The sequence below is a fragment of the Mustelus asterias genome, chromosome 13 (assembly GCF_964213995.1).
Source record: "Mustelus asterias chromosome 13, sMusAst1.hap1.1, whole genome shotgun sequence".
NCBI classification, from domain to species: domain Eukaryota; kingdom Metazoa; phylum Chordata; class Chondrichthyes; order Carcharhiniformes; family Triakidae; genus Mustelus; species Mustelus asterias.
In genome coordinates this window covers 97,221,562-97,243,639 of record NC_135813.1, presented here as the reverse complement: position 1 = coordinate 97,243,639, position 22,078 = coordinate 97,221,562, and the positions used below count along the sequence as shown (strand labels likewise).

Genomic DNA, 22,078 nt, shown 5'->3' with positions numbered 1-22,078 from the left:
TGATGGAGACCAGCAGTGATTCAAGCCGGCATAACCTCCCGCTGGAGAGGTGGGAACACTCCAGGAGGGGGGACAATCACGTGTTGAACTCGCTAATGAGATTGAAATCCAGTCAATCTCATGCAAATCTGCCTCATGCCCGTTCTGGACGCAATCCTGTTCGCACCATTAGACAGGGACTGGGGCCATCGCAAATGTTTGGCACCAGGTGCAAAATCGATTTTTAGGCCCGTGTGCTATTAACCGGGATTGACACGATCTGCAGCAAGCTTAGAGAATCACCCCACATGATTCCAACAAAGTGATTTCCAGTGGGGACTTGGTGATTTCCAGCAACATTCAGCAATTTCCAGTGACACTTGAGTATGGGCTCAATCTCCACTGCAGATTCGAGAATAAAAATAAAGTTTATTTATTAGTCACAAGTAGGCTACATTAACACTGCAATAAAGTTACTATGAAAATCTCCTAGTCGCCACACTCCAGCGCCTGCTCGGGTACACTGAGGGAGAATTTAGCATGGCCGATGCACCTAACCAGCATGTCTTTTGGACTATGGTAGGAAACCGGAGCACCTGGAGGAATCCCATACAGACACGGGAAAAACATGCAAACTCCGCACAGTGATCCAAGATGGGAATCGAACCTGGGTCCCTGGCGCTGTGATGCAGCAGTGCAACCCACTGTGCCACCGTGCCGCCCTACAGAATATAATCTAGTACTGTGGAGCTGTTATAATCTCAAAAGAATGAAACTTTAAACTGAGTGCAAAAGATGACAATGACATGGTTTGTATAGCAGGAAATGCTCCTGGTGTCCTGGCAACATTTTCTTTTTGACCACTGCCAGTAAAAAAGATTAACAACTCTTAAATTGCTGTTTGTGGAACTTTACCGGTGTGCAAGATAAGATGGCTGCTGTGTTTGCCTTCATAAGTAACATTTTTAAAAAACAATTCATCAGATGCATTAGCATTGGCCCAAGGTATTATTTAACTGCAAGGTCTTTTTTCCTGAATGCTTGTCTCATTAAAGGAGAAAAAAGTTAGGTGAGGTCAGCCATGGAGGAACATGGAATAAAAGCATCTAAATATGAAGGAATATGAACAAACTTGAAATGGTAAAGTAAAACCAAGACAATTTTGTTTGTAAATATAATTTTATTTTGTGCTTTAGTGCATGTACTGTGTAAAATAGACAAGTTACAAAATGCATTCTGAAAAATATCGACTGTATTACAATGGTGTAGAGGCCTGAAAAAGATATAATACGCAATGTTGAAGGTACAGTCAGACCTATCAGACACATAGCTCAATGTAGTGCAAGCAGGAATACAGTCATGTTGTGAGCATTTTAAAATAAAAAAGATTAGAACATAATTTACATTTAATTTGAGGAAAAACTCAAAAAGGAGGAAAGAGTTTTGTGCACCTGCTCCAAAAATTACAAAGGGGACTGACTTCAAGTTTTGTCTAAAGCAATATATTTGTGTCATTATGTCTGGATGTATATTGCAGGGCCCCAAAGAGATCTTAAATTGAGCTTATCACCATTATTTAGTAAATCAGCTTTTCTAAAATAGTGCAAGCCTTGGTTTTGTCACTGATGACCAACAATCCTAGGTAAAGGGAGCAGAAATAATATCAAATCACATCTTCATATGTTTGTTCAATTCACAAGCACTGATTCAATATGGGAAAAAAGTGAGTAATAATATAGCTGTATCTAACCCATTTTCTACTTCAAGTGGCAAGATTTGGACCAGTTGTAAAAACAGAATATGTCCAATCTCCAATTCCAACATCCCATACCTTAATGAGTAAGACGTATTTAAAAATAACAAAGAAGTCTAAATGATCTTCTGAAGGCAGTTTGTCAGGGATGGCTAAACACGCCACCAATGCAGTTCCAAAGAAAATTTCTGATAACCCTGCATTCTTTAAATAAAGTTTGATTGTATTACTTTCTCATTTGTTCTGTTTGTATTGTATGTTGGGTCAGCCAGAAATAACGGGATATCATATTACCTTAAAAGCTCCAGGAGTAGAATGGCTAACTAAATCCCTGCCTGAAGTGAATGGATAAATTAGTGCAGTCAGTGTGCAGGCTTGCCTGTAAATTAGACACTTTAGCAGCTGAACAATGACTGAGAATATTAGATTAGTGAACAGTTTTCAAGCAAACGTTAGCCAGCAGGATTCACTTAATTATAAAATGGAATGAGTCTATGGTCCAAGAAGAAGATTCTTGTTAGGCGAGGGAATCAAAGGTTATCAGGGTAGATGGGAGTGTGGAATTCAAAACACAAACAGATCAGCCCTGATTATATTGAATGGGGAAATAGCTTGAGGGGCCGAATGGTCTACGTTTTGCTCATATTTCATCTATTTGTAACATTGAATATCAGGGTGTGTACTGCAAGTAATTGTGTAGTAATGGTCAGTGCACATGTTTCTTGTACATTTCAATTTGAAATCTTAGGGGTTTTCTTTGAAACAAATTAATGAGGAACTATTGGTAATAGTTGTAAAACTGATCATACAGTGGAACAGGTAATGTACCCCCTCTTTCAGAACACAGTGTGTAAATTTATAGCTGGTTTGTGAAAATGCAATTCGGTGCCATGAATTTATATGCTGCTTCTAGAAAGTCAGGGCCTAGAACTCTTTCTCCTTCATTCACTTCAGACACATTAGTGACGATCAACAAGGTTGTCTTCCTCTGTGCACCAATGACTATCCTCCATGTACCGATGAACTAAAATCCATGGTTTCAATAAGGAGTATCTTTAAATTGTATCAGTGTCACTAACAGTGGCACAGATATAATTGAACAATCAGCCAAATCTCATCTGACACCAGTGACAGAGTAGTCTTTAAAACTTACATATTAAATTTCTATTTAATCCTAGGGTTGGTCCCAGCCTCCCTTTCTAAGCTGTTCATCACTTTCAATAGAATGTAGGTGACACAGCCTGGATGTTAAATGCACATGGTCACCACTGAAAGGGCATTAGCAAAGTTATGCATCTGATGCAATTATATCATCCAGTGTGACTACAGAAAAAAACAGACTTTTTTTTTAAATTGTCGGGCTCAAGTTCTTGCATAACTGCAAAAAATCCCAAAAACCAAATGCTAGCTACACAACTCTTTTTAAACTAGGAGAGAAAAGTGTTGAAAATGTGAAATACAAACAGAAAATGCACAGCATATCAGTTAGCATCTGAAAAAAAAACCAGAAGGGTCATATCTGAATTGCTGAAAAATACACCCAAAATACTCAGATTTCTATTCTTGAGATGCCAATCAATTTGTGTTCTAGCATTTACTACATTTATTTCAATGCAGCCTGTCCAAAAACTCCCTTGAAAGAGGCAACTTTCAGGTAATGTGTGCACACAACAGCAGTTAAGCCAAACATTAAAGACATTTTTACAGTAAAATTTGGGATCTTGTGACAGTAGCACCCTGCTAAAGTAGATCAGTGACTGCAAGGACGCCTTGACATCGAGGTACCCTCGCTGCGGTGTACATCAGTGCAGAAGTGAACAAAATCTAGCATTGCAGATACATAAGAATGGAGGGCAAACCCCTCTGCTAGTTCAGCTGTGGCCACAATTGTGGCTATTAATGTTCACTGCTAATTCAACGGGGCACCAGCCACAATAAATTCCAAGCCTGCCACAGTGAAACCACCTCCATCGAACTGGGAGCCTCTGCACAAGACGAGGGGCCACACCACCAGCAGGAAAATGCTTGCAAGTCTGCAATATCGCCTCTAACTGGGGTTTTGGTGGAACAGCCTGACTCTAGCAAGGTTTCCCTGTGGTGGAAAAGCTTCCCACATAAGCTACCCATATTTTCCTCATCTTTCCTACCTCCAAACCCGTGCCACCCTAGGGCTGGAAAACTTCGGTCCCATGTGTGCCACTCACCTTATGTAAACTAGATAGGTGAAGTCTATGGTTTTCATGCCTTTATAAGCCAACTTTCATAATTTCCCCAAAGATTAAACCTTGCAGGCAGATACATACATAAATTTAAATATTATTTTGATGAGTAGCATTCAGAAAGTGAGAGGCTGCTGGGTTACCCTCTTTCAATGTCCCCTGAGCATGCTAAAATAGATGTAGTCTATCCTGAAGGTGGGTTACAAAATCCATAGAATTCTAGACAATTTGGATCTACAATGCTGTTCAATTTCACAAGTTGCATGTGTCTGTAAAAGTACGTTAAGATAGAGTAATGGATTAAACTTTTGGGCCCTCCCCTTAGTAAGTTTGGTGGCAAGGGAATATTTATTCAGGCAGGAGGGCAGTACATGGGGATCCTGCTGCCTTCCCGTCTCTGCCCACTTAATCATCTTATCCCACAATTGCTGGTATTCACCCAGCGCCGTTGAGGAACTCGCTATGTGGGAAACCTGAAAAGCAAACCTTGTCTGGGTCCTGGGCCACAGATGTGATGCATTACCAGTAACAGCCTCCATTCCACCAATGGTGCAGTTGAGCAATGACGAGCTGCTAGCCTCTGATTAGCTGGCGACTCTCAACGTGCAAAACCTCTACTGCGATTCTAGGGAAGGCCCACTGCTGCTCAGACAAGTGTCTGAGAGTCACTTAATGTGGTGGGTATTCCTGAAAGGAGATGATGCAGGGCTCTTGCCAGTGGAAATGACCTGCGTCTCCTACATTAAATTCTGCCCATTACTACAGGATGGTTAACAGATGCCAGATGAGATAAAATTGGTCGGAGGCAAACAGCTCTTCCTCCCAATGCCAAAAGCTGTTAAAAACAATTGATTTCTGACCAAGAATTTCACCACCTCAAGTACAAGGAGGATAGAGAATCAACATTTCCAAAAACAAATATTGAAACCATTTAAACATTTGTAGCAAGTTCAAAGCTAAGTTTGCTAAGTGAACACTAGAATATGTACAAATACACACATACACAAGTGGCAGTTTTCTTCATATAGGTTACATATAGAAACATTGCACTTCTTTAATGAAATGTGGCACCAAGAGTATACTAATACAGTAATTATGCATGTGGTCAGTTTGCTCTGCACAGACTATTCAATAACACGCACACAATATCCTTGGCAGGGAGTAACACAGTGAGCAGTTTTCAAGTAATTAAAAATGAAGAGCCTGTGCAGTTTGTGTTTGCGTTAACAGTGCTAGAGATGCGAATTCTCTGCAACAGTGCAGCAGAAATTTTAACTAGATATGTGTCATGTATGAGTATATTTATTTAGTTATGATGTGATGGTTATTCTCTGGTTAGTTAAGCATCATGAATAATGAGCACACCACAAGTTATAATTTACTTTTTGTGACTGTAATGTAATTGAAAATGTTACTTTGAGTGTAAAACTTACCCCCATTTTCATGGCAGCATTAGCAACCCAAGGGAAATATATTCATGTTTTAAAAAATATTATTGTATAACAAACTAAGTGACTGAATAACAGCATAAAATGCTTGTTGTATCTTTAAGGATATATATCTCTAACATCATTTATTAGGCTACAATGGACGGGAAAGGTCTAAATATGTTTTCACACAGATTCAGAGATTAATGTTTTGGATTCTGATGAAAGGTCATTGATCTGAGACATTAACATTGTTTCTCTTTCCACAGATGTTGCCAAAGCTGCTGAATATTTCCAGCATTTTTCTGTCCTAATTATGCATTAATATTTTAGACAGAATATTTGTCAGATCTCTTTCAGAGACTGACTGCGGCATTGCCAGTGCTTCGCATTTTTTTTTCCATTTTGAAGTATTTACCGTTCTTTATCTTTTGAAAATAATATATTTTTCCTCAAATTAATGTAATCTTCCTTCTTCATAAAAGAAACTTGAAAAGGCTCAATCAAATACCTTATTCATTTATTTAGGTAACAGTTTAAAACATTTTGATGGAGAATGTTTCATTTTCAAAGATTTTTTCATAGATTCATTTTCAAAAATAATTTGCATTACCTTCCCTGGTAGTTCTCAACCATTTCTAAACTGAGTTAAAATAAAAGACAATGTTTAAATCTACATATAAAGCATTGGTGGAACGGCTGCAGCTGAGATATCTTTTAGTTGTCCTGCTGATGTTAAACAGCAGCAACAGATTGCAAAACTCCCAAGCCATCAAAATCAGCAAATTTGTTTGTTCTACAGCAAACCAGTCTCCCACCTCAAGCACTAACCTTCAATGTATTACCTTTCTATTTTCTCGAAATGTGCTGGATATAGATATCTGTTGCCAGCTCATAAACGTTATTATCTTAGTAGTGGCATCTGTTAGCAAGTTGCTAAGACCTGATCTGCAGCCTTCACCAAATGAATAGGATAGTAATATGGTGAGGAAGAAAAAGTGGATAATTGATGAAGAGAGCCAGAAAGCACAATGAGAAAAATTATTAGAAGTGTAATTTCTGTGAGTTTTTCTTGATCTCTGTCAATTAGGCAGTTCATCAGATATCCCCAAAACATGGTGTAAATGACTGATAATATTTGGCTAAATCTTACCAAATAAATGGTGTGTTTCTCTCCAGAAAAACCAGTCAGTTTTTTCACTAGATTCTAGTACATAATGTCCAAAAAAATCAAACAGGGTGTGATTCATGCTGTCAAACAGGGAGGTGGGACCTAAACACGCTGGCAAAACATGGCTGCTCAGAGATTGGGGTGCCATATTTAAAGGGTGCCCCGATCAGAACTGCAGTAAATCTCCCCCACCATACCATGAAGACCTCAGGGGCTTCCCTTCTCTCTTCCCCCCCATTCATCAGCTCCTTCTCCAACCTGGCAGTGCCAACCTGTGCCAAGGAGCATTGCCAGGGCACTGCTCGACTATGTCCCTCAGGGACTATACATACCACTGCGCTCCCGGAAAGACCCCCACGACAGTCTCACATCTGTTTGAACCTGTTGTAAGACATGCTAGATATGGCGAGAGGGCAAGTTACGGTGATGGGGCAGGTTAACAATATTGAAATGAATGGAAATCCATATAAATCAGGTTCACATCCCTGATGACATCATCGGTGAGGGGTGGGAAAAATCCAAAGTTGCGTTCTCACCAGTGAGAACTGTCACTTCTGGATTTTGAGCACCCGCCGGCAATCTCGCAGGCAGTGAATTCGGGCTCAAGATACTGCCCATTGTTTCCCTGGTGTTTCCACCAAAGTTATAGCAGGAGATCAGGAGTTTTCTCCTGTGAAGTTATTTGACTGGGAATCCCAACACTTTTGCGTTTGGAAGGCTTGGTGTGGGCGCTGATGACCCAACTCGTAACTGCGTGTAGTTCTGTAGAATACTCCTGCCTGACTATGTTTGAAGCCCAAAAAAGACTTCTCTCCTCCATTTTCTATTGACTCTTGCTGCACACAACAATAGCATATGAATCCTAGTGATTGTTGTTCGTGTCTGTTGTCATTAAGTACAGCATGATACATTTACCTCACCATTCTTCACAGCTGATAACACTTTACTATTCTATTTTTAAGTGTAGCAATTGAGAGGGAAATTCTCAGTTTTCACACTCTGCCACATCTTATGGACAGGTCAATATAGTTCACCTTAAATGATTTGAGGAAACTTATAGTTCCTAGGTTTGAATCTAACACGCATAAGGAAACATTTTATTTAAAAAACTTCCCTCTATTCTTTTCCTCTTCTGTAGGTAGAAACTTACTGGGGTACAATTTCAAGGGCATTGACAGCACTCCTGTGTCTCCCCAAGTGACCCTTCTTGATGTAAGAAACTGCCAACACTCACATAACTTAACCACCACAGTGCAATGCTTTCCAGCATTCTCCAGCAGCAGTCATTGGCTAGTCATCAGGAATGGGTGCACAGCCTGACTTTCCTCATCCTTAGCCTGGGATACGAAGACCAATTGTAGCACTCCTAACTGCAGCTCCAACTGTAATTAACTCAGGACACACTGAAAATTGATTTGTATGCTGATAGTTCCAAAGTAGCGTAGCTTAATATCGTGGAGACAGTAACTTAATATGAATCAGAATAATGGAGAAATGTGATTGGCTCTTTGGATCGACAGGGTATACACTTGTTTCACTTTTCTCAAATGTACAAGAAGCTCCTCATTTAGGCTTTGCTGCAAACCAGCTTCTGTACCCTGATGGGTGTATATTATATATTCTCTCAGGGACTCAGGAATGATGGCTGCTTCATTATTAGAATATCTTTTAAAATTAACCATTATTTTAATTGTTGAGAAGAACACTATTTTTTATAACCAAATTGTGCACATATTTCCTTTGGTCTGACCAATGCACAAACTGCTTTCTGTATGTGAACCATGAAAAATATAACCTGAAAACAAATAATTGTACAAGATAGAAATATCTCCAACAACAGATCTACCAGATTCTGTGCCATGCTACCCAAATCTGGGCCAGGACTGGGAGAGCAAGAGAGGGAGAAGGAGGAAGAGAGAGAAAGGGGAGACAGAGAGAGAAACAAAATACTGGTGTGCTGCATAACTTCAAATCAAATCCCACAATCATTAGATTTGCTTGATTAGGCCCAACTTTTCTTTCCCTTATTTTAAAAAGGTGTTGCATGACTTCAAGACCTTAATTCAGTGCTGGGATATGCTCATCTCTTTACAAATACATAGGTGGATAATATATAGTATAAAAGGCTCTCAATATATTTATAGGGTGAGTTTTGTTTTACTGATTTGGAAATAGAAATAGTCATGTATTAGATTCTATAATATACACAAAGTAGACAACTCATTACCCTGGCATCTCCATCCTGCCTTGATGCATAAAGAGAAACAAACTCCCAGAGCACAAACGCAGCACACGGTGATCCATGTATATATGTGTTTTCTGATAACTGTCTCAAAACACAAGCATGATGTGGTTTGATTTGTGTTTAAAACAGAAAGACAAGACATTCTGGCTTCCATCTCCCTGGTCTGGTTACTCGTACCTTCGCAGATGATTATACAGGGACTGTACGTATGTGAAGACACACTTGGGATCTGGTCTTTTGCCCATTATCATCATATCCTCTACCTCAATCAGGGGGTCACAGGAAGCTGTCTGTCTGCAATGAGAAAACATAGATAAAGTAGATTACATCAAGATAATGCTTTAAACTGTAAAATGTTGTGAAACACGTAAAAAAATAAATTTCTTTACTCTGTCTTGTGCCATCTACTATTTTTCACCCAATATGGTGCGTGGGCTTTTACCAATATCAGAATGCCAGACTATCAGATGAAGAGCAAAGATGCTCTCTAGGGAATCCTCATTCACATTGTTATTCTTAATAATAGGGGGTGGGTGGGGGGAGAAGAAAAATTGGCTGCCAGCGGGATCTTCTGGTCCTGCCAAAGCAACGGAAATTTGCATAGCTCAGCAGTCCCACCGCCGGAGAACACATGGCAGGGGTTGACTTCAGCAGGATTAGAAGATCCCGCTAGTGAGAAGGGCTGGAAAATCTCACCCATAGACACTGGCCTTTAAACAGGAGTTTATCTTTGATTGGATTCACCAGCTGATGGAAATCACTAGAGCAAGACAGAAGATATTTTAAAATCCCTGTTTATTAAATTGTTACCGGGCATAATGCTTTACTTCGTAAGAGAAACTAGGTACTTGGCACTCCACACCCGAAAAGAGAATGACAAAAATCTGGCTTCATGATGCAACTTTAAAGTAGAGAAAAGTCACAAGGCACTTTATAGAGGTGTAAATCAGATAAAAATGGAAGCTTAGCCTAAGGAGTTGATATGAGGATCTAGATCGCTAAAAGAAAAGCCATCAACAATGTGTTAGCCAAGTAGTATTTTATGTGGGATATTTAATAAACTGCAAGTGAGTAAATGACAGATTACTGGCAACTGACTCAAATTAGGAGCTCAAAATCCAGAATAAATAACATCTACTATTTGATTAGCACCATGAAAGGAAGAATGATTGCAGATACAAAACCTTGTGGCAAATTTAACCACATTTCTAGCAAAGTCAGTTTAAAGAAATGCCAGACCAATTGAAATTTCTGTCCAACATACACGAGTTTTAGTGCATTCAATTTTCCTGATTAACTAGACAAATAGTATTCAGTGTAAGTGGGGAATGCAGTACTCTAATCAAATCTGTGGACATAACTGGGAAGGAGAAAGCCAGGGGTGCTTTACCTTACAGGATTTAGTTCTAATTGCTTTTATACTATCACCATTTCACTTTGGATTCCTGATCCTGGCAAAAAATGTGCCGGTCTACAAAATCTGATGTCAACTAAAAGAATCCAAATTAAATGGCATCGGTATAAACACTGCTTTGAATAATCATAGCAATGATTTTAGTAAATGGTTGACTAGATGATTAGCTTCAATTTGCCCATTACAATTCAATACCAAAATATTATTGAAAGGTATTATAGTGTACTATTTACTGAATTTCTGAACCACATTCAAACTTCAAGCTTCCAAATTTTGAAAAGATAGTTGTCACAGGTCTGATCCCATCGTGAGTGGATCGGACTTTCAGTACTGGATTGGGACCTCTTCTTCTTTCGGAATCTCCCATTTGACTTGTGGTAATCACAATGCTGTTGATCATCCTTCTCCATTTCCTCTTGATAGCCATCCATTTCACTCCCAATCCCACTGCGTTTAAGTCTCTCACTACTGCATTTTTCCATCTGGTCTTAGGCCCTCTGTTTTTCCCTTTTAGAACATAGAAAAACTACAGCACAAACAGGCCCTTCGGCCCACAAGTTGTGCCGAACACATCCCTACCTTCTGGACCTACCTATAACCCTCCATCCTATTACGCTCCATGTACTCATCCAGGAGTCTCTTAAAAGACCCTATTGAGTTTGCCTCCACCACCACTGACGGCAGCCGATTCCACTCGCCCACCACCCTCTGCGAAAAACTTACCCCTAACATCTCCCCTGTACCTACCCCCCAGCACCCTAAACCTGTGTCCTCTCGTAGCAGACATTTCCACCCTGGGAAAAAGCCTCTGAGAGAACACCCGATCTATGCCTCTCAACGTCTTATACACCTCTATTAGGTCTCCTCTCATCCTTCGTCTCTCCAAGGAGAAAAGACCGAGCTCCCTCAGCCTATCCTCATAAGGCATGCCACTCAATCCAGGCAACATCCTTGTAAATCTCCTCTGCACCCTTTCAATCTTTTCCACATCCTTCCTATAGTGAGGCGACCAGAACTGAGCACAGTACTCCAAGTGGGGTCTGACAAGGGTCTTATATAGCTGCATCATTATCCCCGGACTCCTAAACTCAATCCCTCGATTGATAAAGGCCAGCACACCATACGCCTTCTTAACCACCTCCTCCACCTGCGGGGCCGATTTCAGAGTCCTATGGACCCGGACCCCAAGGTCCTTCTGATCCTCTACAGTACTAAGAGTCTTTCCCTTCATATTGTACTCCTTCATCCCATTTGACCTACCAAAATGGACCACGACGCATTTATCTGGGTTGAAGTCCATCTGCCACTTGTCCGCCCAGTCTTGCATCCTATCTATGTCCCTCTGTAACTTCTGACATCCCTCCAGACTATCCACAACCCCACCAACCTTCGTGTCGTCGGCAAACTTACCAACCCATCCCTCCGCTTCCTCATCCAGGTCATTTATGAGAATGACAAACAGCAAGGGTCCCAGAACAGATCCCTGGGGCCCACCACTGGTGACCGACCTCCATTTAGAAAAAGACCCATCTATACCCACTCTCTGCCTCCTTTGGGCAAGCCAGTTCTGGATCCACAGGACAGCAGCCCCTTGGATCCCATGCCCTCTCACTTTTTCTAGAAGCCTTGCATGGGGGACCTTATCTTATTTTCCTGGCAGTCCCATCTCCATTATTCACCTCATCACATTTCCTCTCCCTCCTCACAACCAGTAACCACACCATTTCAACCTCCTGTTGCAGCAACTGGTGCAGGCAAGAAAGCATGTACAGATGCCAGTCCCAACCCCAAATGAATAGGGACAGTTAGTGGCAGAAAGGGCATCCAGCTGGAGAACCATCCACCAAATAAAATGAGAATTGGGACCTCTACGTTGTGATAATTTATGAGTCCTGACCCTGTAGGTCATCATCGCGACACACATGCTAAAATTTTTGATAGAAAGGTTCATTATTGATCAGTCATCGTCCAAGGACAGCAGGTTGGCTCAGAGCTGGAAGCCCAATAGGAGGACCAGCAGCAGGCTTCTAAGGGAAGTAAGGAAGAGAGACGGCATTTATCAGCACTTTTAAAATTGTTAACATTAAAAATGGCTACAGCTGCTATGTCGCCATTGTGGGGAGGATATGGTGTTAAAAATGGAGGGCAGGCCTCTTGATCTGTCGCTAGGAGACTACCTCATTTTAATGGCTGAGTATCAGCCACAACAAAGGGCGCACTTGCCAACTAGAAAATATCAATCTGTATGGGTAGGCCCCTTAATTGCCTACCTGCCATTTGTGCCATAGCGCATTTGATCTAGCCTCTTTGAAAATGGTCCACAGAAGGGAAGATGCCAGCAAACTGACGTGCTATTTTTTCACAGTGATTTTTCAGCCTGCCACATCCAGTCCCACCCCATTGAAAATCCAGCCCATTGTGTCAAAGTTGAAAATATTAATAACCTAGTTTTAGACAAGCTCTTGCAGGATATAAAATTATTCAATGCAACCTCCTCTGTGATGATTGAGATAGCATATTACATTTAGGAATTTTCTCTTGTGAAAATGGCACTCTTGTGCTGTTTAATCTTCATTCAGTATATACATTATATGTCAGGATTTTTAAAGACGTACAAGAGCTGTGTCCAGACAGATCACAATGGCACAATATTTGGTATGAAATTGTCCTAAGATTAATAAAAATAAATGTTCATTTGCAAAATGCTTACACATAATAATCATGAAAATCTTACTGGAACCCAATGAGAGTATAATAATGAATAAAAATCTGAAGTTGTACTTGCAAGAAATAACTCAGTATGTGCCAGGAAATTTACAATGTTTTGCTGTAAATTTTGTGTTTTCATTCTTTTCAATGGGATGAAATACAGCTGGTTTTACAAAATGCCGTTAGGAAATGATTAAGTGAATTGGAAATAAATCAGAAGATAATCTAGAATTAAACTAATTGAATAGAAAACTTGTGAATCTTTATTGAGGTTGTTATACAGCTGAACCATTTGAAAGAATAATATGGACAGGCCTTGCATTTTATTTCCAACATTTTTGATTCCAAATGAAATATCAAGTATTCACTAATTTCTTTTCACTTCTATCAATGAAAGTTCTAGATTGTGTTACATCACCCCAATTTCCCAGATGGTGAGTTCCTGATCTCAGATCTAGAAAGAGAAAATAGGGGGAAAACGATCGAACTATGCATTATAACAACAGTATGCCTAACATGCTTTTCCAGTCTGTCGTAGATATATCATACTCAATTTTCCGTCACAAAGAAAACCATAAAGAAGCAAGGTACCTATCCAGAAACACAGAATACTAAAGCCAGAAAGTCAGCAGTTCTTTCATTGATTGATATCTGTGTGAATTTTGGAGTACTTATTTAATTAACAGCAACAACTTTGTAATAAACCTTCTTGTGAATCTTGTAATAATTTAACAGCAGTTAGGTTTCAGAATCTAAAAGGGGCAGAGTTGTGACAAAAACACTTTTAAAAAGGTTTATCAATACTATGCAGGCCCAGCTACTTTTTGGGGGAGAAATAATCTATATTTAATGTTGGGGTGATAGTCCCTTTAAGATTTCTCTTGGAGATGATTTCAGGTAAAGTACCTTGCTTCCAATATCAGATCATGTGGCCAAGTTGTGTGAGAGATAAACAATATAATAAAAGTGCAACAAAAAGTTAATTATGGGGAGAGTAGATTGTGTGTGGTCTGTTTCAAGTAGGGATTTAGTTTTTTGGATTGAGAATGTTCTTTCTAGCAGAATTTTGTTAAAATTCTGGGTGCTAGAGTTAAAAATTTGTTAACTGAAGGATTTTTAACAGTGAGTTAGATTTCTGGTATAGTCTAGCTGTGAAGAGAGAGACACAGACAGAAATAAAGAATACTAGCATCAGCAGAGATCTGACCTGAGGTGGCTATGCTTAATATGCTAGAGGTGCCTGTTTAACTGGGAGTCTACATTCATGGAAAGATGGAGGAGATTCGAAGCAACCAGAAGGCCCAATAAATCTCAACCTTTATACAAACCTTTAATGGTGTACTCAGACCAAGTGGCTAATCTTCCAATTTTCGATAAGTATCAGACTTGAGTTTTGGGGTGAAAGTCAAATGGGTGTAGAAGGAAATTTGAGTTAAGAAGTTCAGTTTAGAGAATAAATAACTGTGTTCATTATACTTTTAATATCTTTAACATAGTTGGCTATTTAAGATTGAGTGTGGCTATCAGCGTTCATGTTCTTCAATTATTGTTTTATAAAATTCATTTGAGTTTAGCCACAAATAGTGTAGCGTCATTCTTTGAGTAAATAGCTGGATTTTTCAATTTCCAAGCCACAAAATAAAATAAAAATGTTACTGGTCTCCATAAAATCATAACAGTATTTCTATATAGGAAGGAGTCTAATTTCCAGTGTACATGTTACAAATGGGTACAGATGTAAACTTAAAAAGAGAGTCAATAAATTCCTCCTACAGTTTTGCCTTTCCCTGAACGCAGAAACTATGGAGCTGCCAATACACAGAAAATTCCTTCCATCTCCAGTAGGTCTCAGCACATGCACATTTAGAACAAATTACCATAGGGAGTATCCAAGTACTGGTTTACACGCCAAGTTAAATAAAGCTTCATCTTAGCAGCTAAGCATTATAATCATGTTCTAAATGCTAGGATTCCCATAAATAACACAACAGAGGATCACCTTCTTCTTCTTCTTCAGTTCTCTACAATGCCCACTGCGCCGCCCCCCCCCCCCCCCCCCCCGGAGCCTAAGTTCCAGTGGTAACATGCAATTGTACATGGATTTTGTAGTCCAGAGCTATGAATTGTAATGGCAGAGGCTCTAATTTTCTCTCCATCATGTTGCTGACCAGGAATCTTTCTTGCTCTTATTGTCTGAAATTGGCATACGTTAGGAAGATTTATAAGTTGATACTCAACTTGATTGGCTGCAAATTGAATGCACATTCCTTGGCCATTAAGTCCTAAAGTAGATTTGAACCTGGAGCTTAGATGCAAGGACGGTATCAGCTGTGCCAAAAGATCTCCAAAAGGATCAACTAATGCATGCATTTTCTTCCCATCACTCATGATTACGTTGACTTGTGTTGGCATACAGTTGCGCATGCATTGACCACTATGCCATTCCTTACCCAAAAAACTGTTAGTCGACTGCGATTACCTAATGTTATGCCCACCCAACGTGCTTATGTGGACACTTATCAGTCGGAGTCACTACATAGCTACCAGGAACTCCAACTCTTACTAATTTTCCCCCTCAAAACACAGGGCGGGAATTTCCGGCTGTGCTTGCCCCAAGACCGGAAAATCCCACCCGAGGTCAACGGACCTTTGCATAGTCCTGTCCCACCCATTATGATTCCCTTGGTGGACTGGATGGAAAAATTCTGCCCACAGTGTCCAACATTAGATGTGAATCCATGTTTGGACAACATTTGCTAAATAATCCTCTGTGCGCTAAGAATGACTACCAATTTAAGACTGACAGTTAGGCTCGTTGTGTGGTACATTTGTGTGTACTGGAAGCTACATATATTAATACACAGGGCCTGTTCTTTGCAGACATAAAGAACACATCCACAGCTAAACAAAATACGTGACAGCTGTTTGCTGGGTTCATTCCTCAGGGTCATGCCTCGACAGATCAGGGTCAAACTGCCTGGTATAACTTTTAAACAATGCTGGGCAGTTGAAGGTTGTGTCACTTGGCATATTTTACATGACAATGCCTCTACCAATCAGAGTCTACTTGCCAACCAATCAGTACTTTCTCCTCATACAGCATAAAATTTCCCCTTATATCAATATTATTATGAAGTGTCCTGATGAGTGCAAGATGAAAAGCTTTGACATGTCTCTATTTTCAGCAATGGTCAGATTTTCCTTCCTAAACCAGGGGGACTAATTGTAGCTTGGATGGCAGCTGAGGTGCGCTAAGATCAGATAATCGGGCAGAGGATCATATGAGTCAAATTCACACAATTAAGTAAATCTATTAGGGTAAAAAATTGTTTGCATTTCAGAGTTTCCGGGTGCTAAATTGGTATTCTACAACCTAATTTCATGGTATTTCACCAGAACCGTGCACAAAATGTAAACACCATCATGTTGGTTAATGCATAGAGAAATCCAGGTGGCCCTGACAACCAAAAATATTTAAGCAGAGGTCTTGTGCTTTAATTAGGACTGTTTCAGGAAACTGGTGTTTGGAAGCATCTTATTCAACCATTCTTAAGCAGGAAAACATGACACGAATGTTTAGGAATCAGGCTGGAACAGTGCCATTTAAAGGGATTCCCCACCATCATTAAAGTATTGGGCAACCTCAAACAGCTCTAACTTTTGAGGACCCTGCCACAGGGTGCTACTCCTCAACATCAGCGAGCAAAGTTCGAGCTGGCTTGTGGAATCAACAAAGACACTGGGTCGGAAACTGGCAGAGAAACAGACGTCCTGTCTTCCTGAGAGAGGACAGCAGAAATCAATGTCACTGCTTACATAAGAGTGTAGGAGCACAGTGATCCTCTGGAAGCTCTCTATATTCTAATCAATGTTCTATTTCATGGATTGAAAGCCTGAGGAGATGCTATATCCCAGAGTTATGCTGCAAAAGTGTAAACTTTCAGTGAAACTGTCAGCGATGTCACCAGAGGTTCCATCAATGTGGACTCCTCTGCAATGTTCACAGAACTACCAACCTGTTCCACAGTTGTTTCAAAGCCCTGTTCGACAACTTAGCACAAGCTGGAGCTAGATTTCTCTATGCCATAGTGCACAAGTTTTCTGACAGGTTGCTCCGTCAAAAGGCTCCGATGTATAGAAATTATTCTTTTAATGTAGGCAGTAGCCCTGAAATCTTCATCTTTGCCCTTTGCATCAGGGCTAGGATGCAAGCTCTCTCTCCATCAGGCTGAATCCTGCACTGTCCCATTCTCCTGCCCATGACCCTGTGTAGTAGAGATGCTTTCAGTGCAGACTTCACCCTTAAAAATACAAATAAGGCAGCATTTTCCCAGGCTCCAGATCATTGAGGTGGGTTTGGGGGCAAGCAGAATGGGATGGTTCCAGAAATTAACAACAGTTTGGAATCCCAATGTGATCCTGTTCTTTTTGGCCTTCCCTGTGGCAGCACTGAAGGTGAGCAGGGAATGTTTTTGGAACTGTCGGGTAAGAAATAAAAAAGTTGTTGAGGTCATGAGGAAGCCAATTATAAGCTGCTTTAGCCCTGAATCCTGGATTTTCAATCCCGATTGTCATTGGCTTGCCAGGTTCACTGAGGTGGGTCCACATTAGAAAAAAGTTCTTCAAAAAAGCTGTAAGAGCTCCAGCTATGGCCATTGCAAGACTACTGTTCAACACATTTCTCCTCTCAGAGAGTGCTTACAATGACTAATAGGAAATCATTTCGCCTGAGCAGATTGGACAGCAGAATCCAGCTAGCAGGAGGTGAGACTCCCAAAACAGGCACAGCATCAGCTTGGTCAGCATGACTCGAGTCCCAGTGTCTCAGAGGCTCAGGCTCTCACGACAGGTCACTACTGACACATGTGGCCTCCTGGAACAAGATCTCCTCTCAGTGGAGCAGGAAGGCATGCACTGGCAATGGCCATCCATAGAACCATAGTAAGGTTACAGCACAGGAAGAGGCCATTCAGTCCACTTTGTCTGCATAAGCCGAAAAAAAAACAAGCTACCCATTCTAATCCCACCTTCCATCAGCTGGTCCATAGCCTAGCAGATTACAGCATTTCAGATGCAAAACGAAGTACCTGCCACTAGAATGTCATGGTCCCTTTAATTAGAAATCATTTCTTTGACAGAATGGAGGCATCAACCTGCCATACTGATCAGGGAGCCTGGAAGTGGGATCACAATTAGTTTGCTCTGGTAAAAAGCAACTGCTGGCCACTCCATTCAGAGAGCCAGGATCCAGATTGGAAAAGGTCACCAGGTTGCTCACCAGTTTGACTTGCAAGAAATAAGGGAATGTGCTAGTGAGAGACTTTGTGGATCTGCATTTCAAGACTAAATATTGGTACTGGTATTTGAAGGTTCGGAGAGATGAGGAGGTAAAGACAATAATAGTGTGGATAGTAGGAGATGTGGTTATAGACCATGTAAGGAGGAGTGAAGTATGCTGCAATGAATACTGCACCTGAAAAGCAGTGTGCCCTTGAAGTATCTCCTTGGCCTACTCTGTTGAAAATGTGCCTTCCAGTTGGCTGCAGCCAAAGTATACCTGTAAGCGTTTCCAGTTGCCTTTAAATTGGATCAGAGATGCCCATGATATTCCAGCCTCCAATTAAATGAGCTGTAAACGAACAGTGTGGGCGATAGCCTACCTATTTCATGACGATGAGGGGTTCTGATAAATTTGATTTCCTAGTTCAGCCCACGCGATCAGGTGTTTGTTGTCAGCACAGAACCAGGTATATGTCCAAAACAGGCTGATACAGATTTCGACCACAACAACTGAGCTACCAGGGCAGTGTAACCATCCCCTATATCTTCCTTTCATAAAACAGGCTTTGGAATTTGATAAAGGGTAGTTTTACAAATAAGAGCCTATGAAAGTAGCATTGCACTTAAAAAAATAAATTTGTCTGATTTTTTTTGGCAGGAAACAAATTCATCAATACAACTGCAACCTTCCTTTTAAAGTCATATTGTGCAGGACTCAAAGGCACAATGTTATCTTTGCCTCACACAAGAAACACCATATAAAGTCAATGTTTACAACCCACAGAGGCAGTGACCTTCAAAGATTGGAATAGTTCACAAATGCCCGTTAATTTTCTTGACAGAAAAGCTTAACTTGTAATTTTTTAGAAACACATAAAACATACACAATCATTGATCGCAGCAATAACAAGACGTCAGGGACTATGGAAAAACTTCTCAATAAAGAGACTTCAGTTTTGTACAATGTTTAGTAGCCAAGGAGACACATGCTGCTTCACAAACAGACTGCTAAATTAATGTAAACCTTAGCTCAACCCTTCCCCCATTGTTATTTTCAAAATCAAGCCAAAATATGATGTAACCTAGCTTGAGGCTAATGCATCATTGACTGTCTGCATTGTTTGACAAGCAAACTCACATCACTAGATAACATGACATATCCAAATTATGATATTTAACAAAAACACATTGTAAAAAAACACAGTAAAATATAATTTATATAATGCACACAGAATCAAGTGAGTTGACTTTAAAAGGAGTGCTCTGAGAATTGTAGAACCCTACAGCACAGAAAGAGTCATACCAACCAATATGTGCTGTTCCACATTGAAGCAATCCAAAACTAATCCCAGTGTTCTACCCTCTCAATTCTCTAAGCATTAATTTTAAGTTGAGCTGGTCAAGGACCACCCAAACAAAGAGAAACAACTTGTATAATATGGAATAAATAGAGAAAAACTATCAAAAGCCTCTATTAAACATTTTGCAATATCTCTTTCCTCATAATTGTATTTTCTCATTTCTGGTGTCAGTCAACACTGGCCTTAATGCCCTTTGATTAATAGTGTGCCCTAAAATGCACACAGCATTACAAATATGGCCCTGTCAATGCCTGTAGAGACTAATCATTACCTATTTACTCTTGTTGCTATTTATAAAACCCAAAATGCTAATAGCTTATTCATAGTTTTATCAATCTGTACTCATACTTCCATGAAATTATGTATTTGAATCCCTGGATCATTCCATTACCTACCCTTCCACATCCTTCCTTTTAGCCTATCACTTCGATTCATTGTTTTTACCCCCCCAAAATACATCATCTCAAGCCTCTCTGCATTAAATTATATATGGACATGAATTCAACCTCCGAAAGACTTTCACAGATCTCTTCATTATTGTGTCAGCAAACTTTAATATTGTACTTCTTACACCTTAGGCAAATAATTTATTTTTCCATCTATCTGGAACAAAAGTGGGCCCAGCATTGATGCCTGGGATATGTCACTTGCACCTTATCTGCAGTGCAGGCAAAACTAATTGTTTCCTGCCTGCCAATCAATCTTTTATCCATTCTACTACAGAAATCTGAATTTTTATAACAAACCACCTATGAGGCATCTTATTAAATGCTTTCTGAAACTGTTTGTATTATGCCCTTTAATGAAGATTTGGTTTTTCTTTTAGTGTATAAGACGCAAGTGATAGGTATACATTAGCATTTCAAACATTCTACACAGTAAACGCCAGAAACAATACTGAAGGGATCGGTAATAAATTAGATTATGGACTTTTTAGAAATGAATGGCTTTCCCAGCTTTCCATAGAGACAGCAAAAGGACACAATTTACCATAATGTAGCCTTACTAGAAATTAAATGATGTAATTTAACCAAAGTGTTTTCATAATGACATGGTGGAAAATCTTTGCCTGTTTTTTTTCTCTTCATTATCTTCAGATCTTGATTCATGCTGGCACGCTTTCATGAGTGTTGGCAGCCATCTGATATTTGCTCAAATGGTTGCTTTTATGATTGCCTAACTCAGCCCATCTAGAATCAGATTCCTGACCTACAGGGGAGTCGAGGTTTATGGGGGAGGGGGATGCAGACAGGAAAGTGAAGTTAATGCCAGAAATCAACCATGATCTTATTGAATGGTTTGAGGGGCAAAATGACCTACTATTCCTTATGTTCTTATATATCAGAAATGAGCAGTAGGAATATAATTATTTAAACAGAGATGTGGGGCATGGTTTTCCCAGCCCGCTGTGCTGGTCGAGTAGCGCAGCGGGCCGGGAAATGTCAGCAGTGGCCATCAACAGGAATCGCGTCCGGCATCTGGCCGGGGAACAGCGTGAGGCTGATTACACTATGCAGATGCTTATTTGAATTTATTTAGCGAGCCCAGGATGCAATCGTCCAATCTCTCTTAAGTTTCTGACCCCTCTGGTGGAAGTCCAAACCAGCTGGGATCACGTATGGTCCCCAGCAATGGGGACCAGGTATGATAGTCTTGCTGGTGGGACCAGAGGCCATTGAGGCCCCCTGGGAGATCGGGGGCAGGGGGTGTTCCCCTTGGGCAGTGCCAGCCTGGCACACTGGCAGGGCCCAGCAGGCACCGGGTAGTGCCAAGTGATTTGATTTGATTTATTGTCACATGTATTAGTATACAGTGAAAAGTATTGTTTCTTGCATGCTATACAGCCAAAGCATACCGTTCATGGAGAAGGAAACAAGAGAGTGCAGAATGCAGTGTTACAGTCATAGCTAGGGTGTAGAGAAAGATTAACTTAATGCGAGGTAGGTCCATTCATAAGTCTGATGGCAGCAGGGAAGAAGCTGTTTGAGTGACCTTAAGACTTTTGTATCATTTCCCCGACGGAAGAAGGTGGAAGAGAGAATGTCCGAGGTGTGTGGGATCTTTAATTATGCTGGCTGCTTTGCCGAGGCAGCGGGAAGTGTAGACAGAGTCAATGGATGGGAGGCTGGTTCGCATGATGGATTGGGCTACATTCACGACCTTTTGTAGTTTCTTGCGGTCTTGAGCACAGCAGAAGCCATACCAAGCTGTGATACAACCAGAAAGAATGCATTCTATGGTGCATTTGTAAAATTTGGTGAGAGTCATAGCTGACATGCCAAATTTCCTTGGTCTTCTGAGAAAGTAGAGGCGTTGGTGGGCTTTCTTAACTATAGTGTCGGCATGGGGGCCTGAAGGGGCAGAAACAGACTGGGGGGTGTGGGGGGAAGGAAGGAGGGGAGAAACTCTGCATTGGGGGTGGTGGAGGCTGGTGGTGGGGCTGGTGCTCGGAGGTCAGATCCAGACATCAGGAGGCTGGCCAACCGGGGGGTTTCGGGGCCGGCGATAGGGAGCAAGCAA

General features: G+C 40.7%; 1 protein-coding gene across 2 annotated transcripts in view; it reads right to left on the bottom strand.

Moving 5' to 3' along the window:
• Positions 1-1,146: 1,146 nt before the first annotated feature.
• The window catches only part of smtnb (smoothelin b), a 347,775-nt gene continuing 326,843 nt past the window's right edge, over positions 1,147-22,078 (bottom strand). For both annotated transcript variants that reach the window (XM_078227351.1, XM_078227352.1), the window contains one exon: positions 1,147-9,088. Coding sequence is in view for 1 of the 2 variants with exons in the window: in XM_078227352.1 (XP_078083478.1) it covers positions 8,962-9,088 (127 nt within the window). In the remaining variant the exon portion in view is untranslated. The remainder of the gene's footprint in view (positions 9,089-22,078) is intronic.